Consider the following 25896-nt stretch of genomic DNA (forward strand, 5'->3'; position numbering starts at 1 on the left):
GCAGGAAAAGTAGGGTACTGTGCTACAAAGGGTGTGGGAAGAGGAAGGCAGAGTGGCTCAGCTTGAGGTGTCAGAGCCTGTGTGGGGTAAGGTGAGCATCCACAAGTGGGGGCTGCCTGGGGTAAGATGTCATAGTCTGAGTTTAGCAAGGACAGTGTGTTCCATGGAGAGGAGGCCTGGCTTTGGCGTGTAGAGGGAAGATGAAAAAAGAATCTGCACATGAAGGTAGCCAGCATAGAGAATCAGAGCCCAAGAGTGATGAGGAAAACATCCAAGTTGGTGGGGAGGCGATGGTTCAGCATGCGGAGGTAGAGCCCGCACTGGGTCTAAGAGAAGAGGCAGTTGTGGTGACAACAGTTTGGTTCCATACAGAGGAACTGATCAGATAAGTAAATATTCTAAAGATAATGGGAGCCATGTTTCTCTGTGTCAGAAATGGTAAGAGAAAAAAACTAGAATAAACGTGTTGTGCTGAATCTGAAATAGAGTAGTCAATGTGAACTCATGAATTTTAATATACATATTCATCAATAGATAGAGAAATAAGTATAGATGTAAAATGTGTATAGATGTGTACAAACACATACTCCTTTGTTTTTTCCACTGAGAGGGCCAGAGAGCAGCAACATAACAGCAAAGTGCATCCACTGAAAGAAACAAAGGCTCTTTGGAGAAATGGATGGTTTTAGGGGTTGGCAGGAAAAGTACAAGATAAGCCTCTGTTATCCATCTGTGTTCACACTGCTATAGAGATACTACCCGAGACTGGGTAAGTAAATAAATAAACCTCCTTATCAATAAAGGAGGTTTAATTGACTCACAGTTCTGCATGGCTGGGAGCCCTCAGGAAACTTACAATCATGGTGGAAGAGGAAGCACGCATGTCTTACATGGCAGCAGGTGAGAGACAGCATGCAAAGCAGAAACTGTCAGATATTTATTAAACCATCAGATCTGGTGAGGACTCACTCACTTTCACAAGAACAGCATGGGGGAAACCACCCCCATGATCCAATCTCTTCCCACTAGATCATCCCCTCCTCACGTAAGGATTAGGGGGATTTCAACTCGAGATGAGATCTGGTGGGGACACAGAGCCAAACCATATCAGCCTGCAACTTTTTGTGTGTCAAGAAAAAGCAAGGAATCAAGAAAGCATTAGAACAATGAGGACACAGAAGGAAGACTGAAGTGGCTCTCACTAGCCAAATCCGGGACAATATTAGCATGACTATAAATAAGAGTGACAGATTTTAACCCACTGAATAAAATAGGAAACTATACGTCTATACTTATATAAATAAATAAACAAATAAATTTTAAGTTTGATGAGAAATAGGATACATACATAGTTTCAAACGATCTGCTTTTTAAAAATAATTATTAATTACAAAGGAAAAAAGAATATTCCAGTAGAGAAGCCTAGCAGACAACAGCTTTATCGAGTGATCTAAATGAATATTATCAGTCATGGGACAAATCAAAATCATGTAGTATCTGGTAGGATGCATTGAGAAGATCACAGTATCACTTCTGTGATAGTCCTGCCATGGGTGCATAACCTGAATCTAATCAAGGGGAAAAATCAGACAGACCTAATTGAGGGAAATTCTAAAAAATAACGGATTTGTAATCTTCAGAAGTGTCAAGGTCACGAATATCAAAGAAAAACTGAGAAAATGTACCATATTAAAGATAACTAAAGAGACAAGACAAACAGGATCCTTTTGCTACAAAGATCATTATTGGAGCAATTTGGCAAAGCTTAAATGGAGTCTGAAGATTAGATGGTAGAAATGCCCCAATGTTAACTTCTTGATTTTGATGGTTGAATTGTGGTTATATAGAGAATGTCCTTGTGTGTAAAGAATTTGGGGCACAATGGGACATCAGGTTGCAACTTACTCTCATATGATTCAGGAAAAAATACCCTTGTATTATACTTGTTATTTTTCTGTAAATTTGAGATTGTTTCAATAATTTAAATGCATATGTGTATGTGTATGCATCTAATAATTTTTACATTTCAGATACTGTGTTTTTAATCTCTAAACATTTAATTTGCTTCTTTTTAATGTTCCATTTAACTCCTAATTATCTGCATATTTTACTTTTAAGTCCTTAAGCATATTTTAAATAGCTATTTAAAAATCCTTGTCTGATAATTATGTCATCTTTATTTGGGTCTGTGTCTATTGATTGATGTTTTTTTCCTCCTGATTGTGGGTCACAGTTTGCTACATTTTTATCCTACTACTAATTTACGAATAGATGCTGGACACCATGAATGTTAAACTACTGAGAGTTTGAATTTTGTTCAGAGATTGCCTCCAAGAAGAAAGCTACAGCAATTGTCTTCTAATCCCATTTGCTTATCTCTCTCCTTGCGATCAAATCCTGCATTGCCCACTGTATCAATACCTAAAAATGTTCATATATTTTGTTGAGTATTCTAGTCCTTCATGGTCGGAGGACAAGTTTTGTACCAGTTAAATCTTCCACAGCCACTTGTTTTCTATGTTTAATTTTGTTTTCAAAACAAAATTTTTGTCCTAAGACAAACTTTCTCCTATTTATCTACTGTTTATTTCACAAGTAAGTACCTGATTAACCAATGCTCAATACAAAATGTTAAACAATATAGAAAAATGTACAAAAAAAAAGATTCTATTTCAACCTCCCTTTCAATTTTTAAAATTTAACCACTACTAGCACCTTATTACGTGTAATTCCAGATCTATCTAATTCCAGTTTTGTATCTCTATGTATTTTTACATTTGTTTTACGTAAAAAACACTAAATGTATTATATATTTTCTATAATCTGGGCTTTTATTAAACCTTATTTTGTCTCAGAGATTTTGATCATGTCATTATGTATAAAATGTTTCACTCTTTAAACTGCTATTTATTTTCCCTCATATGCTTGTCTTTATTTAGTCAGAGTAGTTGCAAACAGATACAAGTTATTTACAGTTTTTATTTTTATTTTTTGCCTATTAGGAATAATGCTTTAATGAATGCCCTTGTACATAATCCTGTATATAAAATACTCTTGTACACAGCTTTTGTATACATGAGAGCATTTTTATGAGGCCAATAGAAAAAGTGACAGTTCTGACTCAAATGACATGTATTTTGATACTATTAAAAATGATATTGCTGAAGTCTTAAATTATAATTGTTCACTGCTGTTATGTAAAGACTACTGCATATTGCCCTTGCATCCTGTGAACTTGTTAAGTTCATGTATTACTTCTAAATCTTCTTTTTGTATGTGGTATAGAGTTTTTTACACATATAATTATGCTGTCAGTAAATAAAGACAATTTTACTTCTTTCTTTGCAATTTTTATGCCTTTTACTTATCATTCAACATTTAAAACTAGTAAGAAAAAGATTGACTATTTAATAGCTGGTGTTGAGACAACCGTATTCTATAGAAAAAGTTAGGCCGCTGTCTCACACAATACATGCACATAAACACAACTGCACATAGACTGAAGGAAAAATATAACAAAACTTTTAAAATATTATAAATAAATATAATCTTAGGCTGGGAAAGACTATTCCAAGAACAACTAAGATCACTAAAGCCAGATGAATAAATTTACTAATTTGACTGTAAAAGCATAAAAGAAAACTGATAGAATGGTTGATGGCCACGGCAAAAACCTGAAACATTTTGATATTGGTTTTGAGACTGGGTGATGCGCGAGAAGGTGAGGAAGACGCACAGGTCATTGAAAGACCATACGTGTGGGCTGGAAGAGTGGTGAAAAAGTTGATATTAGAAACTGGAAAAAGAACCTCTATTATGTGAGAGTGGGACAATTATTATAGTAAGACTGTTGCCTATGATCACTTGGAAGACTGAAAATGTACAATGAACTTTTGAACTTGCCTAAGGAGATATCTAGAAAGGACATTAAAGTACCAATCGGATTCTTCTAGCTTAATTTGTTTTACTTCTTCTAGATTAATTTATCTTAATTAAATATAAGGCAAATCACAGTAACATAATGCTTATTTAATTTTTAATTAAATGAAAATTATTGTAGAATTGCTCATTGTTGTTTCTATTATTTCTTTTGCTCTTCTTTCTCTATCTTGATATCTTTGTTCCAATTTAATTTTCACTTGATTATGGCGAGTACTTTCTTGAGTACATTTCATCAGGTAGGGTACATAGATGACGTAACTGTGAGTCTTTACATGTCTGAAAATGTCTTTCTTTCATCCCCATCCTCAAATGAATCTTTGATAGAATTCTTATCTGTAATCTTGAATAATTAGTGATTATTGTTTTTCTGTCTTTTGGGTTCCCGTGTTGAGCAGAAAGGGCATTCATTTCCTTGGCAAATAACTATTTTTATTTTCTGTCTATAATAGAATCCTATAAGATTATTTTTCCTGTATTCTTGGAAGTTTACCAGATAAAATCTAAGAAGTAGATGTTAAAGGAAATACTATAAAGGACTCAGAGAATCCTTTCTATTCTAAGCCATACTTTTTTTTCAGTTTAGGACTTTTCTCCTAGGGTATTTCTTTATTATTGTTCTATCTCTACCCCAATGCCAGTCAGAATTCTGCAGTGACTATTATTCACATAACAAGTCCTCTGGGTATGTCCTCCATATTATTAATCTTATTATTCATGATTTCTATTCACATGTGTTTATAGATATTTCCTGTATTTGCTTTCCTAACACATTTATATTTCAGTAGTGACTATTCTAGTTTTTAATTCATCTATTACATTTGTAAATGGAAAATTATTATTTTTAAAAATTGGTAACAGTAACTTTTTTCCTCTAGTTTTATCTCTGCAAAAGTTCTCATTACATTTTTATTGAAGTTTGTATCTATTTCATCCATTAGTTCTAGCTCCACAGTAGCCATCTGTTCTGGTTTCTTAGCTTAATCTCCTTCCTCCAAACTAACATTTCCTTAAATGTCTTGTGAAGCTTATCTGCCTATTTAATAGATATTCATCTGTTGATACCTATACAGGGCTTTCTGCTCAGGTTACTTGGGCAGTGATAAACTGATAGACAGTAAAAGGTACTTTCAATTTTCCTTTTCCCCATCAATGAGCCAGCAGTGAACATGTTGGCAAACAGGGATCTGTCTTTCAGGTCATGATAAATAGGCAGATTTAGTGTGCAGTTTTGTTTTGCTTTTGAATTAAATGGAACCATCTCTATTGTATTCCAGCAGCACATCTAATGTTGGCTGTTGGTTTTAGAAACATATTCTTTACTATTAAAACATTTTTATTTCTTTTGTAAACATGTTTTAAAACACTGAAGAACTTTATCTGACTGAAGTTTGGACAGGTACATACCTATGGAAAAGTACTGAGTTGTACACTTTATTTAATGTATATAATACAGCAATAAAAAGTTTTAGATTTTTAATGAAAAAAGAAAAATATTTAGGAATAGCTGTAAAATTTTTCAACTACCTTTTTGATATTCACTGAGTCAATCATAATGTATTTTATAGTTTGCCCTTCTGTTGTGATTTCCTATTATAATTATGAATTTATTGGGTGTTTACTAATATACCAGATGATCATTTAACCTTCTTAGTTAACATATCAATAGGGATTATTATCCCTGTTACAGATGAGAAAACTAAAATCTAAAGAGTTTAAGTAAGGTAAGAATATAAGTATAAAAGTTTACATTTAAACCTAAAGTAACACAGAGTTAGGATTTGAACTGTTGCACTTTGGCAAAAATCTTCCTTGTGTATTTGGAAGAAGCTTTGCTAAGTTTTACTAGTCAGAATTGAGTACACCTGTAAGAAAAATTTCAGTAATTAATTAGAATCAGGGGAAGGGACTCACATCTATTCAACTAAGCTGCTATTTATTTAGGTTAACAGGACTAAGAGGATCGTCCAAATTCAAGGACACCGAACAAAATTATTAGACTAAGAATATTGTTAGACTGTGAGGAACCACAGTCAATTGACTGTGTCAGAGTCAGAAACAAATGTATTACGTTTTTAGGAATCATATATCCTGAAATCAGGCCAATTTAAGGAACATTATACCGTAGGTTGATACAGGGTGATGAAGTACGTGCAAATCACCGGTCTTGTACCACAGAGTAATGTAGCCCCGTTTTCTTTTTCTCAACCTGATCTTGGAAAGACAGGTTAGGCCTTATGTATTTGATGAACTTACTTCCCTGCAGAGACTTAATAATCTAAAGATCCCCCTCTCCCAGATATAAATGTGGACTGAAATGGATCAAATGTCACTAGATCTTTGATCTTCTTTATCTTTGGCAAGAAATATAGATAGTCTAAATCTCATATTCCTTCATTGTAAACCAGGAATAAGAAAAATAACCTCATAAGATTATTGTAAACATCAAATAAAATAATGTTTGGGAAGGAAGTGCTCAGCATGTAGTAGATATTCAATAACATTTATTTCTCTTTCTATTTCTTTTTGTCTATCCCCATGCACTCCTCAAACCCCCTTTCAGATAGTAAGAGATGTGGACATTTGATAGTTGGTCTACATAGCATGTCTCTGCAGAACTTCTTGCCCTCTTCCTCAGCCACAGCTTTCTTTGTATTCTTCAACATACTTTTCCCTTCAGCTAAGCCAATTAAAAAAGATTGTACATATATCTGGCTGATTTCTGCTTACATGTTGTTAGAAAATGTACGTGTTTTAAAATTTTTTAAGTGTTATTTACTTTTTTCATTGACACAAGCAGATTTGATTTAAATTTTGTTAAGCAAAAACTGGCCCCCAAAAGTTAAAAGATAGAAGTGGAGGAAGAAAGTAGAAATGGGAAAAACAAAAGCAAAATGCTTTATTCAACTTAAAAACAAGTCAAACGGGCTGGTCCCCGTGGCTCACGCCTGTAATCCCAGCACTTTGGGATGCCGAGGTGGGCAGATGGCTTGAGCCCAGGAGTTCAAGACCAGCCTAGCCAACATGGTGAAAACCCGTCTTCACTAAAAATGCTAAAAAGAAAAAAAAAAAATTAGCTGGGTGTGGTGGCAGGTGCCTGTAATACCCCCTACTCAGGAATCTGAAGCAGGAGAATCTCTTGAACCTGGGAGGCAGAGGTGAAGTGAGCTGAGATCACGCAACTGCACTCCAGCCTGGGCAACAGAGCGAGACTCTGTCTAAAAATGATAATAATAATAATAAGTCAAAGGTTACTTTCTTATTTACTGTTTTTATAGACAGAAGTCACATCATGTCACTCCTCTGCTGAAAACACCCTTTTTTTTTTTTTTTTTTTTTTTGAGACATAGTCTCGTTCTGTTGCCAGGCTGGAGTGCAGTGGCACGGTCTCGGCTTACTGCAATCTCCACCTCTAGGGTTCAAGTGATTCTCCTGCCTCAGCCTCCCGATTAGCTGGGATTACAAGCACCCGCCACCACATGCAGCTATTTTTTGTATTTTTAGTAGAGATGGAGTTTCACCATGTTGGCCAGGCTGGTCTGGAATTCCTGACCTCGTAATCTGTCCGCCTTGACCTCCCAAAGTGCTGGGATTACAAGCCTGAGCCACTGCACCTGGCCTCAGTCTATTCTTTTTAAAGCTTGCAACTTGGAGACTTCATCTGCATGATAAAACGATAAAACCTAGGTCTCCCCAATCCCTTATCATAACCCAGACATTCCTCATTTCTTTCTACTGATAATAACTCACTCAATTACATGCCAATCAGAATTTCAGTCTTGCTCTATTGCCCAAGCTGGAGTGCAATGGTGCGACCTTGGCTCACTGCAATCTCTGCCTCCTGGGTTCAAGTGATTCTCCTGCCTCAGCCTCCCAAGTAGCTGGGATTACAGGGGCGCACCACCAGCCCTGGCTAATTTTTGTATTTTTAGTAGAGACAGGGTTTTGCCATGTTGGCTAGGCTGATCTGGAACTCCTGACCTCAAGTGATCCACCCACCGCAGCCTCCCAAAGTGCTGGGATTACAGGCGTGAGCCACCACGCCCGGCCAGAAAATTTTTAAACCTACCTAAGACCTAAAAGGCCCCCGCATTGTGGAACCAATATAAACCTCACATGTATTGATTGATGTATTATGTCTCCATAAAATGCATAAAAGCAAGCTGTACCCGGACTGTCTTAGGTACATGACATCAGGACTTCCTGAGGCTGTGTCATGGGTGCATCCTTAACCTTGGCAAAATAAACTTTCTAAATTGACTGAAGCCTGTCTCAGATACTTTGGGTTCACCCACACTATAGAAACACAGTGGAAGAGGAACATTTTACCTCATTCCTATTAGAATTTGACAGATTAGATGAAATTTAAATAAGAATATGGGGAAAATGAACAATATGATCAATAAACATATACTGAACTCTTCTCTCCACACAGTGCAGTATAGTGTGTAGTATAAATGACCAATAAGTCACAAATAAAATCTCATAGTTCGGAAGCACAGAAATGAAGCTAAGAATTACCAGAGAAAGTTAAAACAACAACAACAACAACAACAAAAAGGCCAATACTCCGTCAAGTGACAACGGAACTGCCACTGCAAAACTGTAACAAGACAGTGAAAGAGAGCTTACCTAACCAACTCCATCTTGCTTCTAACCTCCAAGCTCTCCTCGTTCATTCCTGGACATAGGCTGAACTAGCTTTGCGAGGAACTTAGTTTATAGTTTAAAACAAAGATGATAACAGGCCTTTCCCAAGGTAAACCCCCTTCTTGCCTGGGGACTAGACTGCCGTTGTAGGAATAACAAATTAATTAAAAGATTAGAAATTATGGTTTGGGAGTCACGCAGCTGGAGGTTACAAGATTCTGACCCTCCCTAAATTGCTCCTTGGGATAACATCAGTATTGGAAAATCTAAGATCAGTGCTATAGATATTTGGCAGATGCTGCATTTGTTGGATCAGCTGGAACCACCCAGACTGATAAACTGGCTCATTGATAAACTGGCTTTGACCTTGTGGCCCCCACCCCAGAACTGACTCAGTGCAAGAAGACAGGTTCCACCCTCTATGATTTCATCTCCAACCCAACCAATCAGCACTCCTGACTCACTGGCCTCACCCTAACCCACCAAATCATCCTTAAAAACTGATCCCCTAATGCTCAGGGAGACAGATTTGAGTAACAATAAAACTCTTGTCTCCCGTACAACTGGCTCTGTGTGAATTATTCTTTCTCTATTGCAATTCCTGTCTTGATAAATTGGCTCTGTCTAGGCAACGGGCAAGGTGAACCCATTGGGCAGTTACAACAATGGCCTACTATCTTTTGCTCACCTTATATCCGGGACAAAATATTCAGCCTCTTTGATGGACCAGATCAAAACATAAACACACACCAAACATTCCCTGTGGGAGCAACTTTCCAGAGTATTACGTCAGTTGGGCAACCCACGCTCCTCCTACTCTTTGTAGTTCAAAATCTCCTCCTGTATTTGCTGCTCACTTCTTGGAGTTCCAGATCTTTTCTCTTTGTTAGGCAGAGGAGCTTCTCTTTTCCACATTGGACTTCCAGGCCTTGCAGGACTCAGATACTAATCTAACCACTTAGGAATATATTTTCTCAACAAAATCATCTTTCAATTTAAGCCTTATTCTGACGCTAGCCATTAGGAAGAAGCATTTTTGTCCCTACCTTGTTACCAAAACAGAAGACATCGAAAGACACCAAGGAGACTTTAAATTGTTTCCCACAACTCTGTTCCCTACATGTTAATGTATTTGGGACAGTATTCTCAAGCCATTTGGACCTCTGGATCTTGGTGCTTGTTGCAATTTAATTAAATCAGCTTAATGGGAAGAAAATTTTGTTTAGTGATAGTGAGCAGCATAGGTTTTAGAGTTAGATTAGTTGGCTCTGATAATTCATAATTGACCTCAAGCCATCCATCTGCCTTGGCCTCCCAACGTGCTGGGATTACAGGCCTGAGTCTCTATTCCTGGCCAATTATTTGTGTTTGCTTGGCACTTCATCAGGCTTTTCTAGGACACTGTTCTATAGCTCCAAAAATATAGATTATCTAATAAATAGATAATTTATACATTCACTTGTAACATTGTGATAACCAAATGAAAGATCATATGAAGTAGTTCCCAGTGCAATCCCTCATAAATGCAGTCCTCAAAAAATACTGGTTGTTTCCCTTCCTATCCATGTTACTCTATTGTTGTTGTTATTATTTATTTATTTATTTATTTGAGACAGAGTCTTGCTCTGTCGCCCAGGCTGGAGTGCGTGGTGCGATCTCGGCTCACTACAACTTCTGCCTCCCGGGTTCAACGGATTCTCTTGACTCAGCTTCCAGGGTAGCTGGGACTATAGGCATGCGCCACCATGCCTGGCTAATTTCTGTATTTTTAGTAGAGACAGGGTTTTGTCATGTTGGCCAGACTGGTCTCGAACTCCTGCCCTCAAGTGATCCATCCGCCTCAGCCTCCCAAAGTGCTGGGATCATAGGCATGAACCACCAAGCCCAGCTAGTATTGTAATTATTTTTTAAAAGCCTATATTCCATACTAGAGTGTGAACATCATGATGGATGTGGCTTATTTCATTTATATATGTCATAAATACAGCACCTGCCACATACTCTAAATAAATAGATACTTTCTATGTTTAGCTATTGTTAGTACGTTTACTTAAACCAGGGCTAGTGATTTTTTGAACGATTCATTAATGTGAGTCTTCAACAATTATTGTGTTACTATTACTTGTATGGAACTATCATAGACATTGCAGACAAAAATACTGGTGAGCAAAATAAGAGATACTGTCTCTACTACTAGTTTAAGAGGGGAGCTAGATATTATCTCATAAAAGAATGTAAAATTGAATTGTGATCAGTGCTGTAAGAGAGGTACGTTGTGAAATAATGATACGGTAGGTGAGATAAACGTTAGAATAAAAACAGCTCAGCAAGATCCTATCTCATTGATACATTTTCCATTGGTCTGTCATATCACTGTATTCCATAATAGTCTAATTCACTTTTTTGTAGTTTCTCTTAAGTTACAAAAACTCCTGGGACAATGCTTCTTTAAAATGAAACTCTTCCTAGGCAAGAAGTTTGGGTGTAGGGAAATGAAGAAGACTGCTAGTGGTTTTCTTACCCGTTGTCTATTAATTAATATTTGGTACTAGTTACTGTGTCAGAATGGTTTAGACACTTTCATTTTATTTCTTATTTTATTTTATTTTATTTCGAGACAGGGTCTTAATTTGTCAACCAGGCTGGAGTGCAGTGGTACAATGTCAGGTCACTGCAACCTCCGCTTCCCAAGTTCAAGCGATTCTCCTGCCTCAGCTTCCCAACTATCTGGGATGACAGGCATGAGCCACAGTGCCCGGCTAATTTTTATATTTTTAGTATAGACGGGGTTCCACCATGTTGGTCTGGTTAGTCTCGAACTCCTGGCCTCAGGTGATTCGCCTGCCTCGGCCTCCCAAAGTTTTAGGAGTACAGGCGTGAGCAACCACGCCCGGCCGATACGTTCATTTTAGAAAGGCAAATGAGTCATAGAACAATTGGGTTCAGTGATGTTTGTAAAATAATGGAGGCTCAAATCCCTAGGTAGATGGGAAACAGTCTGAGCTCATTGGGCTAGTGAGCCAGGTGACCCCCAGTCAGGTATTGAACCTTGAACCCGGAGAACAAAGGTTTCATGAAATTACAGAGTGGTGATGTCGAAGAGAAAAAGCACTTTAGAATTTTATCTATGCTGGGAGTTTTTCTAAATCATCTCACATCGAGTATCTATGGCCCCTCTCTATTTAGAATTTCGTTGTATGGTAACAGAAACTCCCGATTCTGTTTGCAGCCCATTAAGGGAAGAATTGGGTACTACTTAATGAATCAGGGAAATCGTTAATTGGAAACTCCCGCTGAGGAACAACTGGTATAATGTCACGCCTGCCCTTTACGCGATCTTTCTCTTCCTGACTTACCTGTTCCTAAAGTAGTACTGATTTCCTACAGTCGACGACCTAGCTTGCAGCCGGGCTAACGTGGCCATGGTCTTTCGGCCTTGGGTTTACAACTGGTGTTACTACCGGTCTCCATGGTAACTGGGCTAAACCATAGCTCATTCCCGGGGTCCGACTTTTTGTTCACTCCTCTTTCCTCTCACGCTACTTCCACTTTAAGAGTACTAAAAAGAGAATTAAGAAATCTCTGTATAGCACAAAAAGTTTAATTTATTTGTCTCTGTCTCTATTGCGAGTAGGAAGAGGGGATTATAGGAACGGAAAGCAGTAGACGCGGAGAACTAATGGTTGCTCCGGGCATCCGGTTTCCGCCTCCTGTCGGCTTCCGGAAGCTCATCTCAAAATGCTGAACTGCTCTTTCAAAGTCGCCGGTGCTGTAGTAGTTGGAGTCTGGTCACGGGCCTGAGCCTCGAGGCCAGGCTCCTGGGTGTCGTTAATGTTCGGGGCCGCCGGGCGCCAACCGATCGGAGCTCCAGCAGCCGGGAACAGCTGGTGAGGCTGGCGGCCCTGGGGAGGGGGAGGTGGAGGTCAGGGAAGGGTGTGATTGCCCGAGGCCACTCTGCTGGACCTGGAATGGAGGCGGGAGAGAGCTGTGATGGATGATCTGAAGACATCTAGGCCTTACTCTCACTCGTTCCTGGGATGCACGCAGTTTGAGGGAGCTCTTGGGTGTGTGCCAAAGATTTGTTAAAGAATACAGTAAATGTTTGCTGATTGCTTGTTTAACAATATTTTAGAAGTCAAGCTTCCTGTACTCCAGGAGCAATTTATCTCCTCATTGATTGTTGACAACACTAGGGACAGGAAGAATCTATCTTAATCTGGGCCTTATTCCCCACTCCTCTTTCAATATTTACCAGATTATATCAAATCTTTTGGAAGATACATTCCAGAAATGTAGAATTATGGAAGTTCAATAGTGGAAAACATATCACCCGCTTACCCCCTTTTTTAGAGAGAGGGGATAACCTACCTGTTTCCACCCTCTTGAACATTCTATTCAAGTTCAAGGGAGATGGATATGGGGATTTTCCAAGAACCTATAACTGTCAGGATTAAGTTTGGGGCTTGACTATGTCTATGGTATCATGTCACCAATGCCACGTTAGAATAATACATTGCTTTGACTTTTCAAAGTATTTCCACAAATTAATACACTTTATCCTATGACAGCCCTGTGATAGCAGAATATCACAAGCACAGAATATTCAAGTGCTGTGTCCAAAGTTGCCCTGTACATTTTAATCCTAGAGCTAGAATCCTGGTTTTGGGATTTCTAGTTGAACACTGTAATATCTGTCGTATTTTTCTCCCAAGCCCTTTTCCTCCAAACGTAACACAAGACAACCAGTGATACAAACAAGCAATTTTCCACTGAAAATCCTCTCAAACATAAAGTTTTGACCAACAAGTGAAAGAAATGTGGCTAAACGGTGCATGTTCATTCCTAGATTCTGCAAAAATTAGAACAGAAGGAATTTTAGTAGTCTGTGATCTCAAAGAATTACTTTTACATCATCTATCACTGAAAAGTTAAAAGAATACCTTATCCAAAATATTTTCAGTTGGGTGACATCATCCTATAGTTAATTTTATAGTTAATATAGATTTGATTATACTATTAGTAAATTATTACATTTTCCAGGGAGAAAAGCAGGGAGCGCTTTTTAAATGAACCAGTTTTTAATGGTATAACTAGCATAGAATGAAATGCACAATTCTTACATGCTTAATTTTACTAGTTTTGGCATTGTATATACTTAAGTAAACACCACAGAAAACAAGATAATGGATTAGTCCATCACCCCACAGTTCCCTCGCAAGGATACCTGTCTTAATGTTTCACCGTTCATATTTCATCGTTCATTATCTTGGTGAAGTCAGGGAGACAAAATATCCTATGTAGATTGGTCTGCTCTTCCTAGGGTGCTATCGATTTTAGGATAGGTGACTACATCAGAATATGATTGATTCTCTCAGCTTCTTCTACCTTCCAAATTATGGTTAGGTACTGAGAGAAACCTCCTTCAATTCTCTTTTAAAGGCTGTCTTGTCATACAACTCACCATTTCTTATGGCACCATAGTATAACAGAGTGGTAGCACTTAGTATTTTTTAATGAAATTCTAAAGTCATTCCTGTTTTGTCAGAATGAACATGTTCCAGAAAACTGGATCTTTATTTTCTAGTCTATCTGTACGACCATCCAGTCATTCCAGATTTCTTAATGGAATTTTCTTTTTCATTAATTGAACAGATATTTACTGTATAACATATATGTTTGATCTCAGTAGTAAATTCCAGTCCCACTGGGAATACTGCTACTAAGCAGTTAACTAGGTGCCAGGTTTTACAAATATGTGTCATCTCATGTAAATCTTTTGAGGTAGGTGTATCATTCTTTGCATTTTAGATAAGGTGACACAGAAGCAAAGATGGTTTAAATAACTGGCCTAAGTATCATATTTGCAAGATGATTCCGGTATACCCCCCCAAAATTCTTAACCACTTTTATATGTTGCCTATGTGTCTGAATGAGATATAATATCTCAGGGAATATATAACCTAGCAGTTAGATACCCAAATTTGTTACCCAGTCTGGATTTTCTGACTTATTTAGCTCCCATCTTGACTTTTTCAACTTCTCCAGTGTGGAGGTTGCTCTTTCAACTTTTAGGCACCAAATGGGTAAATGTAGATAATTTCTTTGTTCAACTATGGTATTCTATTTATTTTTTTAACTTTGTTACGTGGCTTTGCTTAAAAAAACAAAGCCATTAAAATAAACTATATTGACTCTGGACTTTTGTTTCTGCATTTTCATTCCTATTTGGTATTTTGATTGTATTGAAATCTGGAAAACTGCATAGTAAAATGTGTGCATTTTTTTGAATTACTTGTTTTTTGGAGTTTGTTTGTCTTGAACTTTGTTGCATACCAGCAGGTTTGAGTCAGGTTTTTGTTTCAACAATTAAGAATCAAAGCAATAAACAGTATGATTTTGTTCAAGTAATTCATTAAATATAGCTTCTTAGCATCCATATTTATGTCAAGCTGTAAGCCTTTACATTGTCTTTGATAATTTTTCCTTAACTTCACATTTACTTAGCTAAAAACCTGGAGTGTCTGGCTTGTTAATGTAGCAGAAAATTTGGAATATGGATTGTCTAAAAGTTTTAGTCATTGTTTTTCTTTTGTTATTTGGTCAGTCATTTAGTCATTCATTGGTTTGCTCATCTGGCAGATTATTTTTTAAAATCTGTTATGTGTCAAGCAGTATGCTACTTGTAATTAATATTTACTTGTCTTCATTCTCATTCCTGTTATAGGAATTCAGGTTATATGTTCAGTAAATTTTTATTGAACAGTTACCATATATTAATATAAACATTAAATAAGTCTCATTTCCTACCTGTTTGCCTAATACATTTGAATATATGCATATTGACAAGAGCTAGAATGAATTATTTATGAGATTCTAAATTTTTTTTTTGTTTTAAACTATTTCATATAGGCAGCATTTTCAATAGTTTATCTTTTGGAAGTAGTTGAAGTGTAAGGAGAAGTTTGAATGACTCATGAAGTCATCTTCAGATTTAAATAATAAATGAGCTTGCCTTATTAAATCACTAATTTGGAAACTAGGGTTAGACTTTTTTTTTTTCCTTAAAGCCATTCATGGTTTGATTTTGAGCAAGCCATGGTAAAGAGGAAAGAAAACTTCCTGAAAGTTCCTATGGTGACAAAGGTGACAAAGTAGAAGCTGCCAGGAGCACCTGTGATTGAATACAAGTCAGTGGAGCTTTTGCTTCCTTTCCACTTTTAACTGGGAAGGATTATTTAATCTTTTTAAATTTACATATGTATATTTTTAAGGTGGAAGTAAGTCAGATACATGGCATTAATTTTTTGGGATTTAAAATTTTCTTTTAGTTTCATAGAGTCTTCAAGGAGTCCATGAACTTACTGAAATTGTATGCAGCAAGTTATATATGTCTGCTATCCTTCCTTTTCCCAATATTCAGAATGCTTCATGACCTCAGAAAGATTGAAGGCCTTCAACTGTAATACCCTCAAGATTCCCAGTATGGTTATACCTTAAAAGCAGAATAAGTTAGGATCTTTTAGTGACCAGTTTCTCTTATTTGTGGGTAGAGGTCGTGAAAACATGAAATAACTTCTCTCGAACATTAAGTACCCACTCATCCTCAGAAAAATCTTTTCAAGGTAGAAATTATGCTGATTTTTATGATGAATAAACAGAATCAAAAGATAGGTAATTTGTCCAAAGTCCTATAGCTAATGAATATAACTGGAATTAGCTTCCAAATTCATAGCCTTGATTTCTAAGCTCATGTTCTCTGTAGTTTTCTCCCAGCCTTATTTTTTTTCCCTAGAGAATGGTGTTTCCTATTTATTGCCTAATATTAACGTAAAGTTGTAATTAATCATTTACATGTTTCAGAGTAAAATAATTCTTCCCTACCCCACCCTACCTTTTTCAAAAAGACAGAAAAAGTTTACTTTTGATTAATAATTTAAATAGGTAAGTCAAGGAACTTCTAAACTAGCATAAGTGTCAACATTTCGTGTTAGGGTTATTGATAATTTCCTAAGATAATGCCCACCCACTCCCCCACATATATGTAAAAGGAGAAAATTGAAGACATAGTCTCTTAATAGATTTCTAGGTTGAGATAAGGACTTATTTGATGAATAATATTCCCATTGAGGAGGGAAATATGTAAATTCCCATAAGCAGCAGAAATCTGAAGATAATTCTTATGGATCGTATGGTACGAAATTAGTCATAAAGTCATTAGTCATTTAGCCTTGATGTGGCATCTTGAAGGCTCACCATTTGCATGTTTAGTCACACATTTTCATAGTCTGCACTATTATGCATTTAATTTTAATCTGCTTGGTTCAGCTGTTTGCTGCATACTTTTAGGACCAGCCAACTTTTTATAAAAGCTAACGTGATAATGGAGGCGTATAAGTCCAAGACTGTCTTTGTCTTAAGTTTGTGAGTAGTTTATAACATTCAGCAGCATAGTCCTTGACTATGTACTGTGTGTTAGTACAGTATTTTTGTACACACTGAATTTTTATTCATACAGAAACTAATACATTAATGATTATTTGTTCCCTTAAATTTTTGTAAGCCAATTAAGCAGATGTACTTAACACCACGTAACTTTTAGCACTGCATTGCTGAAATTACTTAACTTTGTAGAACTGATAATCTATGTTTTAGAGAAGTAAAGATGAGAGTTTTACCCAGTACTAGGTGATAAACAGTATTTACTTTCCTCTTCCTTAACTAGTTACTTGCTATAATCAATTATCCTTTAGTTCTATCCGGAAGGTTTTTTTTTGAAATGGAGTCCCTCTCTCTCTCTGTTGTCCAAGCTGTAGTGCAGTGGCACAGTCTTGGCTCACTGCAACCTCTGCCTCCTGGGTTGGAGCAGTTCTCCTGCCTCAGCCTCCCGAGTAGCTGGGATTATAGGTGTGCACCACCATGCCCAGCTAATTTTTTTATTTTTAGTAGAGATGGAGTTTTGCCATGTTGGCCAGGCTGGTCTTGAACACCTGACCTCAGGTGATCCACCCACCTCAGTTGGCCTCCCAGAGTGCTGGGATTACAGACGTGATCCACTGCTTCCTGCCAGTTTTTGTTTTTAATATGAACTTGAGTTTATTTATATATTGGGTTTATTATCAATATATTGCTGACTGACATTTAGGAGCTCATGGGCCATCAATCAACTTCCAGTTCTTAGGGTAGATTAAGCAGTAAATTAGGACTAAAGCTTCTTCCTGATTCTTCTTCCTTGAACCAGAAATATTTAAAAGAAAAACACTTAAACATCCACTTTTAGGAAAGCCTTTTTCTGAATTTATTAGAGCCTGCTGATAAGGAACAAAAGGATAATAGTTCACTTATTTACTGGGTATTGGGTAGAAGAAGTGAAACAAACAAACTTGATGTTTGACCTAAAATTTTTAAATAAAGCTTGCATATCAAGTCTTGGATTGATCATACATTTTATATTGCTCAGCATAATCCAATACCACCTGAAAAAACAAAGTACTCACCTGCCTGAGTCATTTCCTTTCATAAAATCCAACTTTATATAGATGTTGGGGCCATAATTTTGTTTTGGGGTATTCTGTTCATTCAGAGTGTCTTAATAAAACTATTGATGAACTATTGTTATCTTAGACATTACCCAATATGAACTGTTCCCAGAAGATTTCATTTCCAAATGAGTTCTAAATGAAGAAAAATGGCTTTTACAATTATGAATATAAAAATCTCAAGTTAGTTAAGTGGTACATTCATTGAATTTAGTGTAATTCAAACTTTAAAACTGGTTGTTCAGTAAGTACTGATTTGTATAGAAAACTTCTATATTTCCAGGTTTCCCCTTTAATAGGAAAGTCTTATTTAAGAAACTATCTCTAGGATAAAGTGTTTTCATACATTGGTCTTCTGATACATCAGTGTAAACTGCCACGGCAAAGGAAATAAAAGAGCTATTGGTCATGTGATGGTCTCTTAGGATCACTTTGGTTTTGACCAGCCAGTAGGAGACAAGAGTCTCTCTGCCGCCCAGGCTGGAGTACAGTGGCATGATCTTGGCTCACTACAGCCTCCACCTCCCGGTTCAAGCGATTCTCCTGTCTCAGCCTCCTGAGTAGCTGAGATTACAGGCATCGCCACCATGCATGGCTAATTTTTGTATATTTAGTAGAGATGGGGTTTCAGCTTGTTGGCCAAGCTGGTCTTGAACTCCTGATCTCAAGTGATCCTGCTGCCTCGGCCTCCCAAAGTGCTGGGATTACAGGCATGAGACACTGTGCCCTGCCGATGCCAGTTTTAACTGAGGGATGTTAGTGAAGCAGCTTGAGGTTAACTGACTATAATATTACTGACTCATTAGCATGGATTTTGGTTGGTATTGACTTGGAGAAGAGTCTAGTTATTTGAAACTGAAGGGGAAAAAGGTAATTTGAACTCTGAGTAGGACTTGTTAAATCTATATTTTTTCTGTGTTTTTATAGGATTTTTTTAAAAGGCTTTTAAAAGTAATACGTAGTTGGTTCATATTTGAGTGACATCATGGAATAAATTGGATTCTTCTAATTACAGTATTTTTTAAAATATGGTTTTTTTGTTTGTTTTTTGAGATGGAGTTTTGCTCTTTTCGCCCAGGCTGGAGTACAATGGTGTGATCTCAGCTCGCTGCAACCTCCGCCTTCTGGGTTCAAGCACTTCTCCTGCCTAAGCCTCCCGAGTCGCTAGGATTACAGGCGCCCACCAGCACACCGGCCTAATATTTGTATTCTTAGCAGAGATGGGGTTTCACCATGTTGGCCAGGCTGGTCTCAAACTCCTGACCTCAGGTGATCTGCCTGCCTCAGCCTCCCAAAGTGCTGGGATTACAGGCATGAGCCACCGCCCCCAGCCTAAAAATATGTTTTATTTTCTCTCAAGAGAAGCAAGATAAAGTCAAATAAGGCTGACACAGTTTTCATGAGATTCTAGAGAAATTTTGTCTATATAACTGCTAATATTACTAAGAATGAAGTTTGTTAGTATTAGTATTAGTATTTTATTAAACTATTGGTTACAGCAATACTTTTTAAACAAAATTAATTGAAGAGTATCAGATTTTGATGGATTGTATCAGGTGTACTAACCTTTTTCTAATGTTAGTACTATAAATTTTCTGTGCTACAGTAAAGCACTAAATTGTAATATCCAAAATAAACTGACTTTAATTAGATATTATATTCATACATCGAGTTAATTTCATGTTTTATTATTTTGAACTGGCCATTCGCCCATTGATAAGAAAACCCTGTCTTCCAAGAGTAAGTTACTCCAGAACCAGATAATAGAGAGAAAGGATACTAATTTTAATACATGTTAAAGTGGCTTCAAGTGAATTTTTTTTAAGGTGCAATATTACATTCAGAGACAATAGGTCTTTCAGACTATATTTCTTTTAATGAAATAATGTCAAAGGAAAAGAACACAATATTCATTGTTTTAAGGGAAAAGGGCATTTGTTGACATAGATAATAGAAAAAAGATTCATTTGGCTTATCAATGTAGTCAAAAGTTGTAGCCTCTGTTTTGTTTGGCTTAAAGCTAATTCCTATGTGATACATATTTCTTTTAATCAAATTCAGTGTTGTAAATCCTGATTTGTGGGGCTGGGCATGGTGGCTCACGCCTATAATTCCAGCATTGAGAAGCATGGCGGGTGGATCACTTGAGGTCAGGAGTTCGAGATCAGCCTGACCGACACGGTGAAACCCTGTCTCTACTAAAAAATACAAGAATTAGCCGGGCATGGTGGCATGCGCCTGTAATCCCAGCTACTCGGGAGGTTAAGGCAGGAGAATCACTTGAAACTGGGAGACAGAAGTTGCAGGGAGCCGAGATCATGCCACTGTACTTCAGCCTAGATAACAGAGCGAGACTCCGTCTCAAACAAACAAACACAAAAAAACCTGAGTTGTATATAATATCCTTAGAAAGGAAAAATCAAATCTCAGTGGCCCTCCAGAGTTTATTTAAAATAGATATGTGAATCACCACATTTTTTAAAAAGCTGTATGCATTAGATTTTTTGTTTATATTAAATACATTCAGAATGCCTACAGAAATAAATCTAGAAAATACCAATTCAGATTAACCAAACGCAATGCCATATTACTTAGTTGCTCACAGTGTACATTTTACTAACCAGTACAGGGTTGGTTCTTTGAGCTCAGTTTACTTTCACCAGCTAATCCACCCTGTCCCTTGTGTTGATTCAGGTCTTTCACCTCTTTTTTTTCTATTCAAAACAATATAATAGCTCCCTATGAGTCATTTGGGTTTTACATAGATGTATATTAAATCTGTCTTGAGGATTACAGTAATGCTACCTGGTGCTAAATTAATCATAAACAAAAATACAAACTGGCTACTGGGATTGTGTCGCTGATCTTGGCTGTAGTTTGTTCAGCGTTGGAGCTCTGAAACCTGATTGCTGGAGTTTGAATCCTCTCTCCACTACTTAGATGCATCACATTGCGACAGAAATCTTTTGGCCTTTGTGTATTTCATCTCCCACCTCATAGGGTTATTGTGTGAGAATGAAATGAAATAATACATGTAAAACACTTAGGAATGGGTCTGGCAAATAGTAAATACACAAATGTTAGCAGGCGTATGTATGCATCACATTATAAATGGTAAATCCAGTTGAATCACAATGTGTGTTGTTTTTAGGTTATCATTAAAATGAAAACACAAAAGTTGAAAGCTGTTATAAGGAACTTGCAAAAGCCTGAAATTATTGACTGTTGGAGACTATACATGACTGTAGAGACTATATAGACCACAGATCAGCAGACTATAACCAGTTATAACTTGATTCTATAAATAAAACTTTATTAGAACACAGCCATACCCATTCATTTATGTATTGCTTGTGGCTATTTTTGCATTACAGTGGCAAGTTGAGTAATTGTGGGAGACCCAATGGCCTGCAAAGCCTAGAGTATTTACTAGCAGGCCAGTTACATAAAAGTGTGCCTACTCCTGCTGTAGGCTCTAGAAGCTCTGTATGACTGTTGAGAATATTTCAATCCCTAGGTGCCTCTAGATCTCGATTTGACAAATGATTGCCTGTGGCCTTCATAAGAAGGGTGCAAATCTCAATTATCTGTGATGTTTAAAAAATAAAACCAGATACCTTGGCTCTATGTCACACCAACTAATTTAAAATCTTTGGGAATTGGGTTTTAAAAGGACAAGTATAATTTATAAAAATTCCCAAAGAATGCTGATGCTTATCCTTGCTGACTACTGAAAAATTTTCATACTAGTAATATAGTTTAATGCTCTTAAAAAAGGAAAGCCTAAGAAATTGCTTCAGAGTGAAGTAATGATGGGCCCTTTTAAACCCATGAGACTGCAATTTGAATGCGAATGTAGTTTCTGCTTCACTGGGTTAAGAGATTAGTGTGGCCTAAATAAATGCATGGTGTTGGTTAAACTTTCACATATATTACTAATCCTGAAACTACCTGTCTGTCTTTCTAACTGCCTCTTATATGATGGCAGTCACTGGTTAGAACACATGGTGAATAGAAGATTTCATGTTTCTTTTTTTACTTAGAGATTAGTGGGCGAAGAGGGGACTGAGAAAGTTCTTTCTGTATCTGCTGTAGGAAAACTGGTTCTAGAAAAGGGGTAGGAGTGGGCCAGCAGATAGGGATTTAAACAGAACTTTTCCATAATTATACAGTAAAAATATAAAAGTACTGGGATCTTTCATTGCTCATCAGCTTATTCTATCTTGGAAGTAATTCCTATGTTTAATAAAATAACTTATATAAGAAGAGGCCTAAAATGAATCAATATTTAAAACTGTAATATCTTGGATAGGAAAATTAGCTTTGAAACATTTTGTAATCATTATTAATTTTTGTCAAATTTAGAATGAATTGTCTGTTATAGAAAACGAGGTCACTGTGGTTAAGATTGACTATTTTCTTTTTTCTTTCTCTAAAAAATGAAGGCATTTCAGTAGAACCATGGAGGAGCTGGTTCACGACCTTGTCTCAGCATTGGAAGAGAGCTCAGAGCAAGCTCGCGGTGGATTTGCTGAAACAGGAGACCATTCTCGAAGTATATCTTGCCCTCTGAAACGCCAGGCGAGGAAAAGGAGAGGGAGAAAACGGAGGTCCTATAATGTGCATCACCCGTGGGAGACTGGTCACTGCTTAAGTGAAGGCTCTGATTCTAGTTTAGAAGAACCAAGCAAGGACTACAGAGAGAATCACAATAATAATAAAAAAGATCACAGTGACTCTGATGACCAAATGTTAGTAGCAAAGCGCAGGCCATCATCAAACTTAAATAATAATGTTCGAGGGAAAAGACCTCTGTGGCATGAGTCTGATTTTGCTGTGGACAATGTTGGCAATAGAACTCTGCGCAGGAGGAGAAAGGTAAAACGCATGGCAGTAGATCTCCCACAGGACATCTCTAACAAACGGACAATGACCCAGCCACCTGAGGGTTGTAGAGATCAGGACATGGACAGTGATAGAGCCTGCCAGTATCAAGAATTTACCAAGATCAAAGTCAAAAAAAGAAAGTTGAAAATAATCAGACAAGGACCAAAAATCCAAGATGAAGGAGTAGTTTTAGAAAGTGAGGAAACGAACCAGACCAATAAGGACAAAATGGAATGTGAAGAGCAAAAAGTCTCAGATGAGCTCATGAGTGAAAGGTGACTTTTATGTTCTCTAAATATAAAAATATTTGTCTCCAGTGTTTGTGGTTGAATGTTTTATATTTTAATTAATTCTATTTTAAAATAATTATAAATTGTAATAATGATAGTGATATTACTGTTAACTATGGTTATATTTCCTTATAATTTATGATGTTTAGCACAAAGCAAAATTGCTTATTTGATTTATACAAAGTCTTTTGATTATATTATAATGACTCAGTTTTCAGCTACAAGGAGAAAAGGAAATGGATTTTCAGTGGAAAAGAATGTGCTTTTGAATAACAGCAACTCAGAATTGGATATATAATTATTTATATGTTTAATTATAGACCTTTAGCTTTTGGTACTTTTTAGAGTGTCACAATTCATTAATCTATTCTGATTCTTGAAAATCAAAAGTTTATACCACTTCAACGTGTGTGGCTTGACATAAAAAATCTGTAACTTTCTAGGAATTCTGATCACTTATGAATTATAAAACCTAATTTATAGGCTAGAAACACCTGGTTTTGTCATTAGAAAAATAGGAAAAACAATGGTCCTGTGGCAGTTAGTCTAATCTGTCTATTCTAGGAAGCAGGTATACTATAATGATAATTGTTAAGTACTATTTTGACAGCATCAAAAGGTAAGTGATCATTTTTCTTTTATACTGAAGTTATGAAGTGATATTACTTGCAAGAAATGAGAATGTGTTAACACTTTATCCTTTTAGGCATGGGTCTGCAAAACCAAATGCAGAACTATGAGCCAGAAAAAAACAGTCTGTAAAAATGGTCTGAGAAAGAGTATTTGATTTTTAATTTGTAGGACTGGTTTCTTTTTTTTTTTTTTTTTTTTTTTTTTTTGAGATAGAGACTCACTCTGTTTCCCAGGCTGGAGTGCAAGGGTGCGATCTCAGCTCATTGCAACCTCCACTTCCTGGGTTCAGGTGATTCTCCTGCCTCAGCCTCCAGAGTAGCTGGGATTACAACACCATGCCTGGCTACTTGTTTTTGTATTTTTAGTAGAGACGGCTTTTCACCATGTTGGCCAGGCTGGTCTTGAACTCCTGACCTCAAGTGATTCACCTGCCTTGGCCTCCCAAGGGCTGGGATCATTTTAATCATGTGAATTGTGGTGAGCTCTCAATCTTTTATTTGGTTTTTATTTTTTTGTTTTTTGTTTTTGTTTTTTGCTTGTAAATGTGAGTGGGACGTGGTAAAAGTTTATGGAATTATCCTTTTATTAGACATAGTGTGCTAGTCATATAATTTTTCTAAAGAAGTAAAAATTACTTACATAAAAAAAATGTGGCTGAGCATGGTGGCTCATTCCTTTAATCCCAGCACTTTGGTAAGCTGAGGCTGGTGGATCACCTGAGGTCAGGAGTTTGAGACCAGCCAGACCAATATGGTGAAACCCCATCTCTACTAAAGATACAAAAATTAGCTGAGTGTAGTGATGTGCGCCAGTAGTCCCAGCTACTCAGGAGGCTGAGGCAGGAGAATCACTTGAACCTGGGAGGTGGAGGTTATAGTGAGCCAAGATCACGCCGCTGCAACAGAGCAAGACTCCATCTCAAATAAATAAATAAATAAGTTTCCAGAGGGCTTTGAAAAGTTTATGGTATCTGTTTTTCTTGCAAGAAAATTGTCATTTTTATATGGAAATAAGTATTATTTGTATTGGGCCATTGTGACTTAAGATCACTCAACCTTACTTGAAAGTACTTGTCTGACTCAATTACCGGGAGGGACAGTACATGGCAGAAGATATAACATACTCAATTCTGGATTATTCACAATTAGATTACCAGCTTTTTGGATTCATTGTGCAACCCCCCCCCCCACCTTTTTAAAAATTTCTGGCTTTTATTGATCTGCTTTTTTATAGGACATGTAACTGGCAATGGAAATGAGATCAAACTCCCATTTTTCATTTCTTTTCATTGTAAAAAGTATTTGAGTATCCACTAGGCATGATAAGGCTACCTAGCAGTCCACAAACAGCCCAGGTACACATTTTCAGAGTATGTTTTTTACTCTTGAATCAATGTTAAAAAATATATTTTCTCTGATGTAAAACTTATTTATAAACTATTTTCTGTTGTCACTTAAAAGTTAGGTGCAAATTCCTTCTGTGCAAAGATTGCTAAATATTTAAGGTATTTTGGTAACAAGTGTAAGTGTTTTCAAGATTACTTCCAAAGCTTTCCTACTACAAAAAGCTTTATATTTCATTGGGGTTGATTTATAAATAAGAGAAACTTCACTGTGTGGAGTGTGTGTGTGTGTGTGTGTGTGTGTGTGTGTGTGTGTCAGATTTAACAAACATTTGATGATTAACTACTATTTACTTTTCACTGGTGGCACCTGGACTAATAATGGAGACTCTGTTCTCAACAGCTGCATAGTCTGGAATAGCCAGACAAGCAAATGATGAAAATGAAATGTGCTGAGTGGAAAGTATTAGTGAAAGAAGACTTCCTAAGGGAGCTGTGCTTTAAAGCAAGTACTAAGACTTGTTCAGGAATTGAGGGAGTCAAGAGAGGGAAATGGCATCCATAGGTAGAGAGCGAATAGCTTGTGCAAAGGCATGAATTGTGAAATGAAAGTGGTGTA

General features: G+C 36.9%; 2 protein-coding genes across 8 annotated transcripts in view; one reads left to right on the plus strand and one right to left on the minus strand.

Moving 5' to 3' along the window:
• SPATA17 (spermatogenesis associated 17) overlaps window positions 1-12067 on the minus strand; it is a 228590-nt gene extending 216523 nt beyond the window's left edge. For both annotated transcript variants that reach the window (XR_001895561.2, XM_003893103.4), the window contains exon 1: window positions 11946-12067. Coding sequence is in view for 1 of the 2 variants with exons in the window: in XM_003893103.4 (XP_003893152.2) it covers window positions 11946-12013 (68 nt within the window). In the remaining variant the exon portion in view is untranslated. The remainder of the gene's footprint in view (window positions 1-11945) is intronic.
• A 17-nt stretch (window positions 12068-12084) lies between these two features.
• Window positions 12085-25896, plus strand: part of GPATCH2 (G-patch domain containing 2) — a 201804-nt gene continuing 187992 nt past the window's right edge. For all 6 annotated transcript variants that reach the window (XR_001895551.2, XR_002517433.2, XM_003893105.5 and 3 more), the window contains exons 1-2: window positions 12085-12476; window positions 22571-23287. Coding sequence is in view for 4 of the 6 variants with exons in the window: in XM_003893105.5 (XP_003893154.1) it covers window positions 12421-12476; window positions 22571-23287 (773 nt within the window). In the remaining 2 variants the exon portion in view is untranslated. The remainder of the gene's footprint in view (window positions 12477-22570; window positions 23288-25896) is intronic.

This window comes from Papio anubis, chromosome 1, assembly GCF_008728515.1.
Source record: "Papio anubis isolate 15944 chromosome 1, Panubis1.0, whole genome shotgun sequence".
In the NCBI taxonomy this organism is placed as follows: Eukaryota; Metazoa; Chordata; class Mammalia; order Primates; family Cercopithecidae; genus Papio; species Papio anubis.